Genomic DNA, 19,829 nt, shown 5'->3' with positions numbered 1-19,829 from the left:
TTAGCACAGTTAAATTTTCAGTCCTCATCAATGGATCTCCAGAAGGCTTTTTCCCATCTCAGAGGGGGCTCAGGCAAGGAGATCCCCTATCCCCTTCCGTTTATTTTAGTAATGGAGGGCCTCAATAGCATGTTAAAGAATGCCAAGTCAAATGGATGGGTGAGGGGATTCAGAGTTTCAAATAACAACTGCAACATGGAAATTTCCCACATTTTATATGCAGATGATTCTTTGATATTATGTGATGCAAACATTGACCAACTAAGGCACATCAGATTAATTCTAACAGTCTTCGAGGCAATATCAGGCTTACATGTCAATTGGAGGAAGAGTATGTTATATCCCGTTAATGAAGTGGATCAACTACAAANCAAGAGATATGGCAGGGGGTGATTGAAAGAAGTGAAAAGAGGCTAGCAAAATGGAAGAGTCAATACCTTTCTTTTGGGGGAAGAGTGGTCCTGGTAAACAGTGTGTTAGACTCCATCCCTACTTATGTATGGATGGGGGTGTGAAATTGGAACCCTACCAACAACTTACCTGGGGTTGGCTTTAGGGGCAAAGAACAAATCTCAAGGATATGGCAGGGGGTGATTGAAAGAAGTGAAAAGAGGCTAGCAAAATGGAAAAGTCAATACCTTTCTTCTGGGGGAAGAGTGGTCCTGGTAAACAGTGTGTTAGACTCCATCCCTACTTATGTAATGTCCTTGTTTCCTATTTCAGCTAAAGTGGAAAAGAGACTTGACGAAGAAAATTCATTTGGCAAGGTAACAAGGAGAACAAAACTTATCACCTGATGAATTGGAAGACTCTCATCTCCAGCAAGAAAGTGGGTGGCATGGGTATCAAAGATTTGAGGAAGCAGAACAAAAGTCTACTTTCAAAATGGCTTTGGAGAGATATAACTATGAGGAAGAAGCATTACGGAGGCAGGTGATCAACTACAAGTATGGCCAGTTATCCCATTGGTGCACCAAAAATGTGAAAGCTACTTTTGGAGTTAGTAATTGGAGAGCTATCAGATCTCTTTGGCCCAATTTCATCACCCACTGTGGCTTCAATATTGGTGATGGCAGTAGAATTTCTTTCTGGCATGACAATTGGCTTGGGCACGGTCCTCTCAAAGATTTATTTCCTGACTTACACAACTTACTATCCAGTTCTGAAGCAACAATTGGGGAGATGTGGGGTCAGCAGGGGTGGAACTTCAATCCCAGAAGGTCTCTAAATGACTGGGAAATTGACAGAGTAGCTGAGCTATTGAGGCATCTGGAGTTATTTCAGGGCACAACAAATACAACAAACTCTTTGATATGGAAGGGGACTAGCAAGAAGACATTCACAGTGAAATCAGCTTACACCGTACTATCGGGAAACAATCAGGGAGACAACAATTGGCCTTGGAAACAAATTTGGAAAACCAAGGCTCCTTTCAAAGTGGTATGCTTTTCGTGGTTAGTTGCTAAGCAGGCCTGTCTAACTCATGAGAACCTAATGAAAAGAGGATTTCAACTGAGCTCCAGATGCTATCTGTGCTCTACAGATTCAGAAAGCAATAGCCATTTGTTTCTGCACTGTAGAGTTACTTCCCAGTTGTGGCAACTTTTTCTCAGCATGATTGGACTTAGGTGGACTATGCCAAAAACCACAACAGATTTACTGAGATGCTGGAATAAGCAGGAGGGCAGTGTAAGGCAAAAAGACTGGTGGAATTTGATCCCAATGTGCATATGGTGGATAGTTTGGAAGGAAAGGAATGCCAGGTGCTTTGAAGACAGAAGCAGTCCTATTCAGAAGTTAAAGGTGAACTGTATCTTGTTGTTCCATTTTTGGTGTAAAGAAAATTATGTGAATGATGAAGCATCGATTTTAGACATCATAGAATCCTTTTAAGAAGAACAAGGATAGGTTTTTGCTTCTTTTGGAATCTGTAAATGGTTGCCAGCACAACCTTTGTGCTGGGTTTCTTTTTTTATAATACATAACTGTTACCTTTGTCAAAAAAAAAAAAAATTTCACATTTCTTAGTCCAAACGATTCTTGGCTATTTTTTAATTATCTTTTTTGCATTACAATTTTTTTTTTTTGTTTGTGTGTGTGTGTGTATATATATATATATATATATATATATATATTATTTCTTGCGTCTTTTTTGCAATGCTAATATTTTAATGGGCTGCGCTTGAAGTTCCAGTAGACACTTGGCGCTTTATTATGCATGTTTCCTTTGACAACACTGAATTCTGAGCTAGCATTTCTTCAAAACCTGAGCTGGTAAAATTGGGTGAAAAATATAAATTCACAAAGAAATATAAAGAAAAGTTTTGCTCATCTGTTCTTGAAGGCTCTCTTAATTCTGAAATACCCTGATTTTTTTTCCAAAAACTCAGGAGGCTTATCAAATTAATCCACTTTCTACTTCAAATAGATATTGAAAATGTCTTCTGGAATGAGAAAATCGTATACCCTGATTTGTCTTTTTAATCATACAGTGTGATAATGGTGGATGAAGCCCACGAAAGGTCCCTCTCGACGGACATCTTATTGGGACTACTGAAAAAGGTTGATCACCAAGTACTCTAGACTGATTATTGTATTATCTTATCGTCTAAGTGCACTTATTTTATTTCTTCTCTCTTAAAATATTATTGTTTCCTGTGGCTTCCACAAAATTTAGATACAAAGGCGTCGTCCTGAGCTACGTATTGTAATATCATCGGCTACAATTGAAGCAAAATCAATGGCTGCTTTCTTTAATACCAGGTTTGTTATTCTTGGGATGAGTGTTTACTGAAGCTTTATAATTGTATACTCAAAAGTCAAAAGTCCAAATCTCCTGCCTGCTTTCCGTTGATGCAATTTCAGTTGAGAAGACAATCCCTACAGCTGATTTCTCTTTGCTATCTTTGTTTCATATATCTCCACTTTAAGATATATGGAACTTCATAGTGCTAGTTAGTTGGTAAATTAGTGAATGATGTTTCCTGCCTCTGTCTTTGTGCTTAGGATCTTACCCATGCCATTGAGAACGAAGACAGGAACTCTATGATAAAGATAGAAATGACTTTTGAAGAAGCATGTGGTACATTAGTTGAACTGCTTATAGGAATGTTAATATCATAATTATTAGTTTGATACCTTTGACACTTCAATATCATGAAGTAAGAACCCTATTATTCCCACTTCTGAGTAACACTTGTTATTTTATGCTTCAACTATCTAGCAGCATTTGATCCCTTTCTATACATAATATTTTCTTTCAGCATCATATTATTTGGTTCCAAAAATCAGTAATTGTGTTTTCATAAACAGCCGCCTATCTTCTTTTAGTATCTAGGTTTAGTGTGCACTAAAACTTTTATATGTGACAAAATATTAGCAAAAGACGACGAGAGCAGAAGCAAGGACCAACAAGAGAACCTGCTATTCTGTCAGTTGAGGTATATGGATTTGTGATACAATTACTCTTTGCTTGTCTGCACAGCCAAAAATCAATAAAGTTGATTAACTGGTTCACTTTGAGTTACAACATGACTATAGAATCATTACGTATTCCGTGAAACATCTAGGTAGCGGATTTCGTTGGGGATTTTCTCTGGTTGATTTGCAACATTACTGATATCATCTTTTTACACTGATCTTCCAGGGTAGGGGATTTAATGTGGAGATATTCTATGTTGATGATCCTGTTTCTGATTACGTTCGGGCCGTTATTTCTACAGTGTTGTCGATCCATGACCAGGTACACACTAGAGCATGACTTCTTTGATCTATTGGCCACATCATGGTCAAATGTAAATTTGAGGCAAATTTGCAAGCGCATGATAAATAAATTTCGAAAGACCCATTTAAGTTGAGGGGGTTGGCCTACTCAGACATATTTTGGTGCAGAAACACAGCTGAGTATTATGCTTCGTGTTCTTGTTTCATTTGTCCGCAATGTGTTCCATGTGGCCTCCTAGAGTAGATGTCTTTGAGGGAGACAATGATTGAAATTCGTGATGTCTCAAAATTTCTGCTCTAGTCTAATAATTTATCTTTGAGTTCATCAGGATAACTTTCCTATAATTTGTCTCTTATTTGATTCTTAATATAATATCATACAGCAGTTGACTTATGGCTCTTCATTTATACTTGTAGGAGCGGACGGGAGATATCTTGGTGTTTCTCACTGGTCAAGATGATATTGATGCTGCAATACAGTTGCTCACCGAAGAAGCCCAAAGTAGTGGGAACCAAGGTACTGAATAATTCCCTGAGCTATTGCTGAGTGTTAATAGTACTGCTAAGTGCTAACAAATAATAGAAAAGTGGTTGTAATAAATACAGTGCCTTTTCTCAAAATAAAGAAAATAAAAAAAGGATACATACCAATTTTTTGATTCACTTTTCTTGCAGGACTGGTTGCTGTGCCATTATACTCGGGACTTTCTCGAGCAGATCAGGTGGGATAATGCATCATGCAGTTTTTAGGTCAAGGTTTATTGAACTTTTCACCAAATAGTTCTGTTTTTTCTTGATTACAGGATCTTGTGTTTTCCCCTACTCCTAGAGGAAAAAGAAAAGTGATATTTTCAACGAATATTGCTGAGACGTCATTGACTTTAGAGGTATAAATCTGAAACTTTGGGGTCAAAATCTGCGAGGCATACATGTTATTAGGTTTGTCTTCATTACATTCCTGATTCCTGAGCTGGGAATTTTCTTTCTGCGTTCAGGGAATTGTCTATGTTGTTGATAGTGGGTTCTCAAAACAACGGTTCTACAACCCGGTACTTTGTTTCTCTCTGTTTGACTTAACTCTTTTCCCATGCTTTTGATCAGCCTTTTGTGGTTGATGACATTGCTGCTATTTTGTTTAATATCTGCACACACGTCGGTTTTGGGCCTCATTTAGTAGCAATTTTCTAAGTCTTTATCTGGCTTTGTGCACCAAGAATCAGCATTGTCATATTGTATAATAAGTTTGTTTTGTGTAAGCTTGAATTTTTTTATCACTATGACCCCTCATTCTTCCTGTTGGTCACTTTGCTCTAACTGGATGGAGCTCAAAACATGCTTTTAATGATCAAACGTGGAAGATAATTTAATCTGTCACTATGAAGCATCATGTTCTATATGTTGGACTCTAGCTTCTTCTGAGGAAAACTATCTATATTTTTTGGTATTGAGCTTTCGTCAATTCTGTTGCTTCAATTTGTGGTAATTACGCCATAAATAATGCAGTTTACACGAATGAAAAGATAATTCAATGTATGCATGTCATGCCTGATATTGCATTTTCATTTTGAATCTGTTCTACATCAGATTTCAGATATTGAGAATTTGGTAGTGGCACCAATATCAAAGGCATCTGCTCGACAAAGGGCTGGTAGAGCTGGAAGAGTTCGACCAGGGAAGTGTTTTAGGTAGGTGACTTACCACATATAATAATGTGAAACTTACACTTAGAAGCACCATGGAAGATACATATCATTATGTAATAATTGATTTCTCGAAAGCTTAACACTCCCTAAGTTCCAAATTGTTATACCGACTATCGTATCCCCCGTTTGGTTTGGGCCTAATTAATCTTCGCATTGCTAACACGGAGTACATATTATGCATGTAACGATTCATTCTTGTGCTAATCAACATGTAAATAAACTAAAAAAATCTATCATCTCACTTTTTTCCATGTGACACAATTCATGTATCAAATTTCCAACTCAATGAGTTATTTGGTAAACATTTCCTTATATTGTTAATTCAAACCATGAAGTTTCGATTTGAAACAGAGCAAGTACTAATTTATAGCACATTTTATCTGAATTTAACGAATTGACGCCTTACTGTTTTTTTTGTTCTATCATAGATCTCAGTTGGTGAATGATATCACCGTATTCATGTCATTAATTCTGTTTTTTAATGACTATGTTTAATTAGGAAGTAGAGGTCTTAATTTGTCTCTAGTGCTGGGGATGCTTATGAATACCTTTACATGTTAGAGATATAATTGCTGACTCTTCTATTTTGCTGTTCAGGCTCTACACAGAAGATTATTTTGCCAGTGAGATGTCTGTTGTGGGAATACCCGAGATACAGAGATCAAACCTTGTTTCCTGTGTCATCCAGGTATGCCCTTCTTGAACCAAGAAGATGCTGCTGCCATGCTTTTCCATTATGACTTTTTCTCCTGAGGCATGGAGCTGTAAATAGGACCTCCTTATTAGGGAGGCTGGCTAGATCATCTGCCCGGGAAAATTTCAAGCCCATTGTGTTTTTTTTAACCGAGTAATCCCCGAGAAACTCGATGGATTATGGACCCGCCTTTTTATCCTCCTCCACTTAAATACGAGGATTTTGTCTGCGGCAGTTTGAACCCTGCACCTAACCCACACATCATGTGTTCTCTTACTACTAAACCAAAGTCATAAGGAAAATTACATGCGTTACGTGTCTTTACTTTTTTATGCTTGATGTTTAATTATTTAGGAACTAAAGCATTATTTTCCTCATTCTTCTCAATCTTCCCACAAAAATGGAAGGTTGGAAGGAAAATAGACCACTACCCGTAGATTTTCCCCAATGTGCAAGAGTTTTTACGCTCAACGATATCAAGTATTTTCTGTTCTTTTTTCCTTTTCTTCATTGTGACCTATAATCGTCTTTGTCCGTAATTTGATCTAACTTAACATCCGACTTCTCGGAAGCAAATAAAATAGTTGGTTTATGACTGCTGAAATTTCCTTTTTATGATTTATTTTCTGTAAGACCGCAAAAGTTTGCTCATTCATGAAGCTTCTATTATTTAACTGGGGGTAATATTCAGTCAAGAGAAAATCGTTTCATTCTGTAAGGGTAAGTTCTACTATTCATGTAAACTATAAATGGTTCCAGGCAAAACTAATAGCTTGAAAAGAAATGCTGGATTTAGTGACACATTAAATGGTTCATTTTAGAGGGTGTCATATTTGTAATCTCTGCTATGAAAATTGAAATATGGAAAATATTCCTCTGGTTGATTAATCCTTCCTCTAACCGTTGCATCTTTAAAATTGTAGTAAATCTTTTCCATCAACTACTCAACTTTCTCTTTTGTAAGTAGACATGTCCAGAGGAATTGTTTTGTTGCCTTTGCTATGATTTTTATATTTTCATCTCCTTTGTGGAGTCAAATCTAATAAGAGTCTCATCGTATTATTTCAGCCTGTCAAGAACTGTGTTGGATATTAGCTAATACCGTTTCTTTTAATGTCCCAGTTGAAGGCCTTAGGCATCGATAATATCTTGGGTTTTGATTGGCCAGCATCTCCATCACCTGAAGCGATGATAAGAGCGCTTGAAATACTGTACTCACTTGGAGTATTAGATGACGATGCCAAACTAACTTCACCTACTGGATTTCAAGTTGCAGAGTTTCCACTGGTATGTTTCTAATCGGCCATCTCGTATGCACCATTAAATTATGTAACATGTTTCTTATTTGCTGTTCAGTGCAAACCTTTTTTCAGCTCTAGTAATATGACTTGCAAGCTGGATTCTTCCCGTCAAATTTACAATTCTATTAGCTTTTTATGACACTTCTCACCAAACACTACCCCTCGTCGCCCCATTCTCCAATAAAAGGATTAAAAAAGAATAAATCATCCAAGAATATCGAGCAAGGAATATTTATGCATTTATAAAAGTAAAGTGGCACCTTGTGGTCGGCCTAGCAAGTCAATAGAATGAGATGAAAACCATAGGAGACCTGGGTTCAAATCCCAACTAAGGCAAAAGAATCTTAGGTGACTTTTTCCTATTTGCCTAAGTCTCGGTAGGCAAAGTTACCCCTTAGTGGAAGGTAGCAGGTACCTAGAGTAAACTAGACACCACCATTATATTAAAAAAATAGCAAGGGACAGGGTAAAGTGTGGAGGGCAATTTGCATAGGTCTCATCATCATCATCTGTCAACTTGAGTGTACCAAAACAACAACAACAACAACAACCTAGTAATAATCCCACAAGTGGGGTATGGGGAGGGTAGAGTGTACGCTGACCTACTTACCTCTACCCCTGAGGGTAGAGAGGCAGTTTCCGGGAGACCCTCAGCTCAAAGACAATCTGTAACATCAGCAGAATACAGACAAATAATATCAGCACCGTAAGCGACAACAAATAAGTGGAAAGGACAATAATTATGGTAATAATAAAAACTGAAAGTAAAAAAAATAAAATAAAAATAAGAAATAAAAAGTGTGATGGAACAAAAATCGCTAGCAGTCCTATACAAAACACTATCAGACTAGCTAGAACAATGAGGAAAAATGCTCAACTACCCCCTAACCTACAACCCTAATGCTCGACCTCCACATCTCCCTATCCAGGGCCATGTCCTCGGAAATCTGAAGCTGCGCCATGTCCTGACCGATCACCTCGCCCCGATACTTATTAGGCCGCCCTCTACTTCTCCTCGTATCTGTCAAAGCCAACCGAACACACCTCCTAACCGGGGCATCTAGGCTCCTCCTCCGCACATGCCAAACCATCTAGGCCTCGCTTCCCGCATCTTGTCGTCCATGGGAGCCACGCCCACCTTTTCTCGAATATCTTCATTCCTAATCTTATCTAGCCTAGTGTGCCTGCACATCCATCTCAACATCCTCATTTCGCCTACTTTCATCTTCTGGATATGAGAATTCCTGACTGGCCAACACTCAGCCCCATACAGCATGGCCGGTCTAACCACCGCTCTATAGAACTTACCTTTAAGTTTGAGTGTACCAATACCATGCCCCATAATGAAGAGTAAACATAGATGTTATTGCAATTTCTTGTTGCCTTTTCTCTATTCCATTAATTTTACTATAATCGTTGAAAATACGCACCAAATCAATCTACTATGCTTCAACCCTTTACTAGTGGAGGTCGTCCATATAAATTATTTATAGTCATTCCACTCTAATTGAGGTTGACTTCATTCCGATACTAAAAATTCGGGGTTCTCTAAAACTAGATTTATCTAAATTTCACACTTATTCCTATGTGGACATACATATTTCTAACAATAATAAATAGACTCATGATAAACACCAAGAGAGAGAGAGAATTCTTTAGCTCCTGTTGGATAGCCAATCGAGATTCAATTTTGTAAGAGCCTTTGCTTTGGGGCAGGTAGTTAAATATTGAGAGTATGAATATTTGTTTCCAGCTGCTGTGGTTGAGGTGCCTTGCTTAAACGGCAACGCTGAACTCTTTTGCCCTTTTTTTGTAATCTATCGTTCTCAATAGCAACTGGAAGATAAAGTTTGGACGTTGTTCCTTTTCTTCTTGTAATATCTAAATCTTAACTAGTAATAATACCAATTTCTACCAAGAGAACTTATGCCGTCTACGATAAAGAGCTCTCTTATATTGATGCATTCTGGGTTGTCGAGTGCCATAGATGTGAGATCAATAGGAAGTTGAGAAACTAGATGCTTGATGCGTTGCTGAAAGTCTCTCGGTGCATTACAATTATGCAATGTCACTCTTCAATTCATGGATTTAGGAATGTTCATATTCACTCAGTTTCTAAAACCTGTATTTTTGTATAGGACCCATTAATATCTAAAATGATCTTGGCTTCTTGTGAGTTAGGATGTACAGAGGAAATAATTACCATTGCTGCTACGCTCTCCATACAGGTGAATCCTCTTCTTTACGACCTAATTGATTTAGCAATAAACCAGGACTTTTTATCTTTTGTTAGACCAACGTATTGTTTTTTGTGCAGTCTATTTGGATTCCTGTTAGAGGAGTACAGAAGGAGTTGGATGAAGCAAAGTTGAGATTTGCAGCTGCCGAGGTTTTTGGTTTTTTCTTTTTGCTTACTAGGTTCACGTCAGTAACAGTTTATTTGCATTATACTGGAAGTACATGATGAACTGCACCTTCGGCAACTTGCATTTGAGTGACATTGTTTGTTCTTTATATTTAGTTGCGATTTGAACAGTTAAGAAGTTGAAAGGGAAGTTTAATATAATTCAATTGAAAACCCATTAACAAGATTTCATACGTTTACTAGTTCATGCCAGATCATTTAGACATCATCGGCTTAATTAAACTTTATAATTTAAATAAATCACACGTATTTGTGTGAGTATGATGCTTTTGAAACTCGTGGCCTTAAATATGTCATAACATTTATGTGGCTACAAAGCATTTCTATTAAGGAAATATATAAATGTGCAATTCTGTTTGGGATTCACATGAATTTACTGGAAGAAGACTAAACAAGTACTCCCTCGGTTCACTTTGCTGTACTTTTGCAGGGAGACCATGTCACGTTCTTAAATGTGTATAAAGGATTCATTCAGTCTAATAAATCTTCGAAGTGGTGTCACAAGAATTTTGTAAATTATCATGCCATGGTAAGTCCTAATCCAGCTTCCAAGGCAGGTTTTCGATGCATTTGGGTGTTTTCTCCCTTTTTTTAAAATTTTTTATTAATAGTGTTTTGTGTACTATCCGTTGTTTGGGTTTTGAGGCTCCCCTTGTGACATTCTTGATTTCCCCCCACTATATATGCAGAGAAAAGTAATTGAAGTTAGAGAACAACTGAAAAGGATTACACAACGCTTGGGCATAGGATTGAAATCTTGCGAAGGTGATATGCAGGTAACTTAATTTGCTGACTCAGTTGTTAATGTCAATAGCATTCAACAGACCGTGGAGCAGTTGCCCATGTTTTAAAACTGATTGCTCGCTTGTCATTTTTTGAAGTGTGTGACCATCTCATCTAAAAGTTTAAGTTTTTAGAAAGAGGACACTTTTATTTTCTTAATTATGTCTTCAACATGCCCCCACGTAGGGGGCCAAGCATGTGGGCATTTTTTTTAATGGTGCGTAGTGGTGAGACTCGAACCCTGCTCTAATATCATGTTGAAGCGTGTGAGCAACTCACCTATAAGCTTTTAGAGTGCACTTTTATTTTCTTAATTATGTCTTCAAGACCATTGAATGAATATTGTTGCCTGAAGCACTCTTTTCCGCTACCGAAAGGCCATCAAAGAAGAGCTACATGTGCAGCTAAGGGCTTTTATTAAAGATCTATTCTTGGGCTTAACTATTGCAGTTTGGCCTCTTTCTTGATAGCAGCATAATTCTGTAATAAAGTTTGTCTAAAACTTTTGTGGAGCCATTCTTTGCGTCATGAGCTTATGACGTAATAGACGTAACTAAAATTAGTCATTTTGCAGGCAGTAAGGAAGGCAGTTACGGCAGGGTTTTTTGCCAATGCTTCCCGTTTAGAAGTGAGTATGAGATTTGATACTTGTCTCATACTTATATTTGTCTTAAAGGGCACACTCTTTCCATTTTTATTTTTTTTCTATCTCATATTTTCTGTCCTGAGCCTATTTGATAACATCTGTTGCTCGTCTTTGAAACAGCCATTCAGTCACAATGGGATGTACAAGACTGTCAGAACGTCTCAAGAAGTTTATATTCATCCTTCATCTGTGCTGTTCAGGTATTTATTTATATATGACTGGTTTCGATAGTCCAAGGAACTATGTTATTACTTTACTTCTGCTATACGCTCTAAAGAAAGGTGCGTTTTTCTTTATGTTTATGCGGATTTTTTAGGGATTCCCATGTGGGCTTCAAACTCCTGGGATTTTGGGCTCGCCCCTCTACCTCTCTCCCAACTTAAATACCAGGCTTTTTTTGCGTTAGTGTTCGAACCCTTGAGACATGCTCCTTGCTTACTCATCACGTGCTTTGTCCTGACCACTGAACCAAAACCCTGGGAGCTAAGAAAAGGCTATACTTGTTGAGTCGAATGCATAGTTAACAAACAGTGAATGTTCCAAATTGTTGCATCCTATTATAGTATGGTTTGGTTCTTTCTTATCGCCATCCTTCCGCCTTATATGTGCCTGTGTGCATCGACACTGAGCATATTTTCTTTAATTTGATCAACGAAAGCATGGCTGAACTCGCTTCATAACTGCACTGCTCGAACACAGCTTCTACTCGAAACGGATCTTGTACTAACATCTGCATATTGTCCCTTATTACTTTAGGATAAAATAGGTAAAAATAAAACTAGATAAGTTGAAGTGTTATTATGTCTGTTACATCTTAAGTTTATAATGTGTTTTCTCAAATTTGACAGGGTCAACCCGAAGTGGATCGTATACCATTCTCTTGTTTCAACGGATCGTCAGTACATGCGAAATGTCATTACTATTGATCCTTCTTGGCTGACGGAAGCTGCACCACATTTTTATCAGAAGCAGATGCATAGTTCTATTCCTCAATGATACACAATTTTCTTGGATTCTTGGCAGCCTCATTCTGGTTTGGAAAATTGTAGCCATTTGAAAACCTTTTTAAATACACTAATAGCTCCTAGTAAAATGGTTATACTTTCTCCCAATGGTGGAGCTACATAGGTCAAGGGAGGCCAGTTAAACACCTTTCACTTGAGAATTGTATTATGTATATACGTCAAATATTACTTTGTATACATTATATTGAATATGGAACACTCCTGAACATTCTTAACGAAATTGCACGCTTTGCCATTGCGTTCTCTCATCTTTGGATTGTCATTTCTCTTCCTCGTTTTTTTAACCCTATACTAGCGGAGATAGATCTGAGACTAAAAGAGCATTGCGTAAGTTACTGATTAACAATATTCATATTTATCTACCGAGCTAACTGCTCTTCCAAATTAAGCTGCTATACATAAGATTACCATGTTCAAGATCTCGATATATATATTACGGATAAAGGTTATTTCTATACTTAATTTAATCAAAAATAAGATCTTAGTTCGAACTCTAAAAATGATAAATCTTTTTATAGGAACTGTTTCATTGTACAGTCAAGCCTTTCTATAACAACTTCTTTTGCTCCGATTTGGCTGCTATAGCAAAGTGTTGTTATAGAAAACATATATTATAACATAACATGAAAATCGGTTCCACGAAAAACTTGGCTTTTATAGTGAATGAATGTTATATAAGGGTGCTGTAACGACCTGGCCGGTTGTTTTGAGAGTTGTAGCCCCGTTCCCCCATTTCCTGCTTCTTTTGCGTTCTACAACTGTATTATGACTTACCGAGTTAGTTGGTTCGGGTCCGGAGTGATTTCGGAGTGAATTGAGACACTTAGTCTCTTGATTGAGAGCTTAAGTTGGAAAAGTCGACCAGATGTCGACTTATGTGTAAATGACGTCGGATTTGAATTTTGATAGTTCAGTTAGCTCCGTTAGGTGATTTTGGACTTAGGAGCGCGTTCGAAATGTGTTTTGGAGGTCCGTAGTAGGATTAGGCTTGAAATGGCGAAAGTTGGAATTTTGAGAAGTTTGACTGGGAGTGGACTTTTTGATATCGGGCTCGGATTTCAGAAAGTTGGAGTAGGTTCGTGCTCATTTATGACTTGTGTGCAAAATTTGAAGTCAATCGGACGTGATTTGATAGGTTTCGACGTTATTTGTAGAATTTGGAAATTTCAAAGTTCAATAGGCTTGAATCCGTGTGAATTTTGTGTTTTTGATATTGCTTAAGGTGATTTGAGGGTTCGACTAAGTTCGTATGATGTTTTGGGACTTGATGGTATGTCTGGTTGAGGTCCCAAGGGCCTTGGGTGGGTTTCAGGTGGTTAACATATCATTTTTGGACTTTGGTTGATAGGTCATATCTGCTGGTGTATTTTTCTGGTTTTTGAGGTGGATTTTTGAGGTTTTGAATGGGATTTTACTATCGGATTTGAGTAAATTTGGTATGGTTAGACTCGTGAGTGAATGGGCTTTCATTTTTTGTGAATTTTTTCGGATTTCGAGACGTGGGTCCGGGGGCCGGGTTTGAGTAAATTTTGGATTTTGAGTTATAATCTCTAATTTTTCTTGTGGAATTGATTCCTTTAGCCCGTATTTATTGTATTATACTGTTTATGGTTATTTTCGGGACATTTGGAGGCCGACTCGCGAGGCAAGGGCATTTTGGAGTAGAGTTTTGCTCGGCTCGAGGTAAGTAACATTTGTAAATTTGGTCCTGAGGGTAGGAAACCCCAGATTTTGTGTCTTGTGACTATTTTGGAGGTGACCCACATACTAGGTGACAGACATGTAGGCGTGCACGGAGGGGATTGTGACTTGGCCCGTCCCGTGCAACTGTAAAGTTGAATAATCTGCTGTTAGCCATATGTTCTCTATGTGATATAGAAGCTTGACTGTAAATCATGTTTAAGCTATGTGTTGGTATTGTTGGGACCCTTAGAGGTCGCGTTTCATGTTGAATTGCCTGCTAAATGCTATTTATACTTAGTCACAGTTTACTCGCATATCATATCTCAGTCTCTGTCATTTTTATTGTTTCATCATGTTATTGCTGTTTGGGCTGATTCTCCCTGATTTTTGAGAGTCCGAGAGATTGGATAGATTGATGACTGAGTGAGGCCGAGGGCTTGATTGTGAGGATATTTATGGGATCGGGCTGCACGCCGCAACATATTTCATTGATCTATGGCATGATTGGATTGATATAGCGGTTGGGCTGTTGGAGCCTCTCCGGAGTCTGTACACACCCCTAGTGAGTGCGGGTACCTACTGAGTGCGTGTGTCGAGTGTCGAGTGCCGAGTGTTGAGCGATCATGAGAAATGAGTGATTGTGAGGTTGGAGTGAATGGGAGAACTGAGTGTTGGTTGTCCTGAGAGGCTGTATATGATTTCATTATTTATGCATACAGTTGCCTTATATCATTGTTTGAGAACCGCCAAAAGATGTTTTTTTTATCCAGTTTTAACTTGAACTTGACTTAAACAAACTAAATTAATTTGATTTTGCCGGATTTGGAAGGCATGTCTATTTTCCGTGCTAAGACTACTGAAATTGCACTATAACTGTGTAACTCGTCACTATCTTAAGTTCCTTATTTATCATTGTTACTTACTGAGTTTGTTGTACTCCCGCTACACCCTGCACTTCATGTGCAGATCCAAGAGTCTCTGGATGCGGCGAGTGTCGATAGTTCTCGTAGATGATCCTTGGAGTTAGCGAGGTAGCTGCCCGGCGTTCGCAGCCTTGCTTTCTTCTTCTTTATTCACTCTTTTCATCGTATTTGGATTTCCAGACTATGATAGTCATATTATTTTCAGACCAGTTATGTCAGATGCTCATGACTTAGTGAGATTGGATATTTCGCATCCTAGTCGGGTTCTAGTTTGTGTTGTTTCTCGGTCTTCCTTATTTGATCGCATCAGAGGGCGCCAGTACGATGATCCTTATTTGCTTTTCCTCAAGGACAGGGTTTAGCACGGTGATACCAGAGATGTGACTATTGGTGATGATGGGGTGTTGAGGATGTAGGGCCGGATATGGTGCCCAATGTAGATGGGCTACGGGAGTTGATTCTTAAGGAGACCCACAGCTCACGGTATTTCATTCATCCGGGTGCCGCGAAGATGTATCAGGATTTGAGGCAGTACTATTGGTGGAGGAGAATGAAGAAGGATATAGTTGGGTTTGTAGCTCGGTGTCTCAACTGCCAACAGCTAATATACGAGCATTAGAGACCAGGTGAATTGCTTCAGAGGATAGAGATTCCAGAGTGGAAGTGGGAGCGTATCACCATGGATTTCGTAGTTGGGCTCCCACAGACTTTGAGGAAGTTCGATGCTATTTGGGTGATTGTTGATCGACTGATCAAGTTCGCGCACTACATTCTAATTGGTGCTACTTATTCTTCAAAGCGGCTGGCTGAGATCTACATCCGAGAGATTGTTCGCCTTCATGGTGTGCCAGTTTCCATCATTTCAGATAGAGGCACGCAGTTTACATCGTAGTTTTGGAGGGCTGTGCAGCGAGAGTTGGGCACTCAGGTTGAGTTGAGTACAACATTTCACCTTCAGACGGACGGACAGTCCGAGTGCACTATTCAGATATTGGAGGACATGCTACACACTTGTGTCATTGATTTTGGGGGTTCATGGGACCAGTTTCTGCCGCTCGCGGAGTTTGCCTACAACGACAGTTATCAGTCGAGATTTCAGATGGCTCCGTATGAGGCTTTGTATGGGAGGCGGTGGCGATATCCGGTGGGTTGGTTCGAGCTGGGTGAGTCTAAGCTTTTGGGTACAGACTTGGTTCAGGATGTATTGGACAAGGTGAAATTGATTCAGGAGCGACTTCGCACGGCGTAGTCGAGACAGAAGAGTTATGCTGACAGGAAGGTCCGTGATGTGTCTTACATAGTTGGGGAGAAGGTTTTGCTGAAGGTTTCACCCATGAAGGGTGTTATGAGATTTGGGAAGAAGGGCAAGTTGAGCCCTCAGTTTATTGGGCCGTTTGAGGTGCTTCGAAGGATTGGGGAGGTGGCCTACGAGCTTGCTTTGCCTCCTAGATTATCGAATGTGCATCCAGTATTTCATGTTTCTTCGAAAGTATATCGGCGATCCGTCTCATGTTTTGGATTTCATCACAGTTCAGTTGGATGGTGATTTGACTTATGATGTGGAGCCGGTGGCCATTATGAAGCAGCAGGTTCGAAAGTTGAGGTCAAAGGATATAGCTTCAGTAAAGGTGCAGTGGATAGGTCAGCCCGTGGAGAAGGCTACTTGGGAGATCGAGCGGGAGATGCGAATCAGATATCCACACTTATTTGAGACTCCAGGTATGTTTCTAGACCCGTTCGAGGACGAACGTTTGTTTAAGAGGGGGAGGATGTAACGATCTGGTCGGTCGTTTTGAGATTTGTAGCCCTGTTCCCCTCTTTTCCTTCTTCTTTTGTGTTCTACAGCTGTATTATGACTTACTGGGTTAGGTGGTTCGGGTCCGGAGTGATTTCGGAGTGAATTGAGACACTTAGTCTCTTAATTGAAAGCTTAAGTTGAAAAAGTCGACCAGATGTCAACTTATGTGTAAATGACCCTGGATTTGGATTTTGATGGTTCTGTTAGCTCCGTTAGGTGATTTTGGACTTAGGAGCGCATCCGAATTGTGTTTTGGAGGTCCGTAGTAGGATTAGGCTTGAATTGGCGAAAGTTGGAATTTTGGAAAGTTTAATCGGGAGTGGAGATCTGGATATCGGGTCCGGATTGGATTTTCGGAAGTTGGAATAGGTTCATGGTGTCATTTATGACTTGTGTACAAAATTTGAAGTCAATCGGATGTGATTTGATAGGTTTCGACATCATTTGTAGAATTTGGAAATTTCAAAGTTCATTAGGCTTGAATCCGTGTGAATTTTGTGTTTTTAATGTTGTTTGAGGTCATTTTAGGGTTCGAACAAGTTCGTATGATGTTTTGGGACTTGATGGTATGTTTGGTTGAGGTCCCGAGGGCCTCAGGTGAGTTTCGGGTGGTTTATAGAACATTTTTGGACTTTGGTTGATGGCTGATATCTGCTGGTGTATTTTTCTGGTTTTCTCTTACGCGTTTATGAGAGGAGCCTCGCGTTCAAGAAGAGTGTTTGTGAGCTGGGGAGATTCTGTTCTTCGCATTCACGAAGGAGAGGATGCGAACACGAAGGTGTGGCTGTGTGTGCATCGCGAACGCGTGAGTGGTGTCGCGTTCGCAAAGAGGAGTGAGGCGGCTGGGGACCCCCAGGTCCTTGGTCTACGCGTTCACGAGGTATGGGCCGTGTTCGCAAAGGTCAGAGTTTGTAAAGATTCGTGTTTGCAAAGCGTTGGTCGTGTTCGTAAAGAGTAAAGCTGAGAGGCAGTCTGAGTTGTCTACGCGAACGCGAGAGGACGGCCGCGTTCGCGATGAAGGCGGTTCTTGTCAGATTTAAAAGATTCAAAACGAGGGTTTCGAGTTCATATCATAAAATTGAAGTGGGAGCTCGGTAGAAGACAATTTTTGAAGAGATTCTTGCGTGGGTGATTGGGGTGAGTGATTCATATCTAATTTTGGTCAAATTCCATGATTATGTCTTTAATTCCACCATTTAGTTTGTGATTTGGGGTGGAAAATTGGGAAAAAAATAGGAAGTTTTCTTGACATGGATTTTTGATGTTTTGAATGGGATTTTGTTATCGAATTTGAGTAAATTTTGTATGGTTAGACTCGTGAGTGAATGGGCTTTGAGTTTTTGTGACTTATGTCGGATTTCGAGATGTGGGCCCGTGGGCCAGGTTTGAGTCAATTTCCGATTTTTGAGTTATAATGTCTAATTTTTCTTGTGAAATTGATTTCTTTAGCTCGTATTGATTGTATTATACTGTTTATGCTTAGATTCGGGACATTTGGAGGCTGACTGGCGAGGCAGGGGCATTTTGGAGTAGAGTTTTGCTCGGCTCGAGGTAACTAACAGTTGTAAATTTGGTCTTGAGGGTTTGAAACCCTGGATTTTTTGTCATGTGACTATTTTGGAGGTGACGCACATGCTAGGTGACGGGCGTGTGTGCGTGCACTGAGGAGATTGTGACTTGGTCCGTCCCGTGGAACTGTAAAGTCGATTAATCTGCTGTTAGCCATATGTTCTCTATGTGATATAGAGGCTTGACTGTAAATCATGTTAGAAACCATGTTTAGGCTATGTGTTGGTACTGTTGGGACCCTTAGAGGTCGCATTTCATGCTGAATTGCATCCTAAATGCTATTTATACTCAGTCGTAGTTTTACTCGCATATCATATCTCAGTCTCTGTCATTTTTATTGTTTCATCATGTTATTGCTGTTTGGGCTGATTATCCCTGATTTTTGAGAGCCCGAGAGACTGGAGAGATTGATGACTGAGTGAGGCCGATGGCCTGATTGTGAGGATATTTATGGGATCGGGCTGCACGCTGCAACATGTTTCGTTGAGCTATGCCATGATTGGATTGATATAGCGCTTGGGCTGTAGGAGCCCCTCTGGAGTTTGTACACACCCTAGTGAGCGCGGGTACCTACTGGGTGCGAGTGCCGAATGCCGAGTGCTGAGCGATCGTGAGAAATGAGTGATTGTGAGGAATGAGTGATTGTGAAGTTGGAGTGAATGGGAGGACCGAGTGTTGGTTGCCCTGAGAGGCTGTATATGATTTCATTATTTATGCACACAGTTGCCTTATATCATTGTTTGAGAACTGCCAAAAGATGTTTTTTTATCCGATTTTTATTTGAACTTGACTTAATCAAACTCAATTGATTTGATTTTGCCGAATTTGTAAAGCATGTCTATTTTCCGTGCTAAGACTACTGAAATTTCACAACTATGTAGCTCGTCACTATCTTCAGTTCCTTATTTATCATTGTTACTTACTGAGTTTGTTGTACTCACGCTACACCCTGCACTTCATGCGCAGATCCAGGAGTCTCTGGATGCAGCGAGTGTCGATAGTTCTCGTAGCTGATCCTTGGAGTTAGCGAGGTAGTTGCCCGGCGTTTGCAGCCTTGCTTTATTCTCTCTTTTCATTGTATTTGGATTTCCAAACTATGATAGTCGTATTTTTCTCAAACCAGTTATGTCAGATGCTCATGACTTAGTGACACCGCGATGTTGGGGATAATGTTTTGCACTTGTATTTTGAGTTTAAACCCTCTTTTTGGAAAACTCTGTTTTATTTACGAGCTTTTTGATTTATCTTTCTGTGTTAAATTGGAAGTGTTTTAAAAAAAGGTCGGCTTGCCTAGTATCATCGATAGGCGCCATCACGATAGGTTAGGACTTGGGTCATGACAAGTTTGTATCAGAGCCTAGGTTACATAGGTCTTGCGGATTGGTACAGAGATGTCTGTACTTATCTTCGAGAGGCTTCCGAACCCTTAGGAAACTTCACATTCTTGAATTCTTGTCGTGCGAATCTGCTGATTCTAGTGACTAAACTTCTGTTATTCTATTCTCTCAGAGATAGTGAGGACACGTACTACTGGGTAGGACGGACAACCACTAGTA

At 39.5% G+C, this 19,829-nt stretch overlaps 1 protein-coding gene across 1 annotated transcript; it reads left to right on the top strand.

Moving 5' to 3' along the window:
* Window positions 1–30: 30 nt before the first annotated feature.
* Window positions 31–12,548, top strand: LOC109213263 (probable pre-mRNA-splicing factor ATP-dependent RNA helicase DEAH9). The gene is made up of 21 exons (XM_019377044.1): window positions 31–331; window positions 724–767; window positions 823–1,763; window positions 2,493–2,562; window positions 2,678–2,763; window positions 3,380–3,440; window positions 3,647–3,742; window positions 4,141–4,240; window positions 4,399–4,445; window positions 4,527–4,610; window positions 4,719–4,772; window positions 5,308–5,408; window positions 6,024–6,114; window positions 7,243–7,407; window positions 9,560–9,649; window positions 9,739–9,810; window positions 10,277–10,375; window positions 10,536–10,622; window positions 11,204–11,257; window positions 11,396–11,475; window positions 12,124–12,548. Exons 1-21 carry the CDS (start codon window positions 31–33, stop codon window positions 12,269–12,271), a joined length of 2,871 nt encoding a protein of 956 aa, XP_019232589.1. The 3' UTR covers window positions 12,272–12,548.
* Window positions 12,549–19,829: the final 7,281 nt, after the last annotated feature.

This window comes from Nicotiana attenuata, unplaced genomic scaffold, assembly GCF_001879085.1.
Source record: "Nicotiana attenuata strain UT unplaced genomic scaffold, NIATTr2, whole genome shotgun sequence".
NCBI lineage: Eukaryota > Viridiplantae > Streptophyta > Magnoliopsida > Solanales > Solanaceae > Nicotiana > Nicotiana attenuata.
The sequence above is the reverse complement of the archived record's forward strand: the minus strand, read 5'-3'. Positions and strand labels throughout refer to the sequence as shown.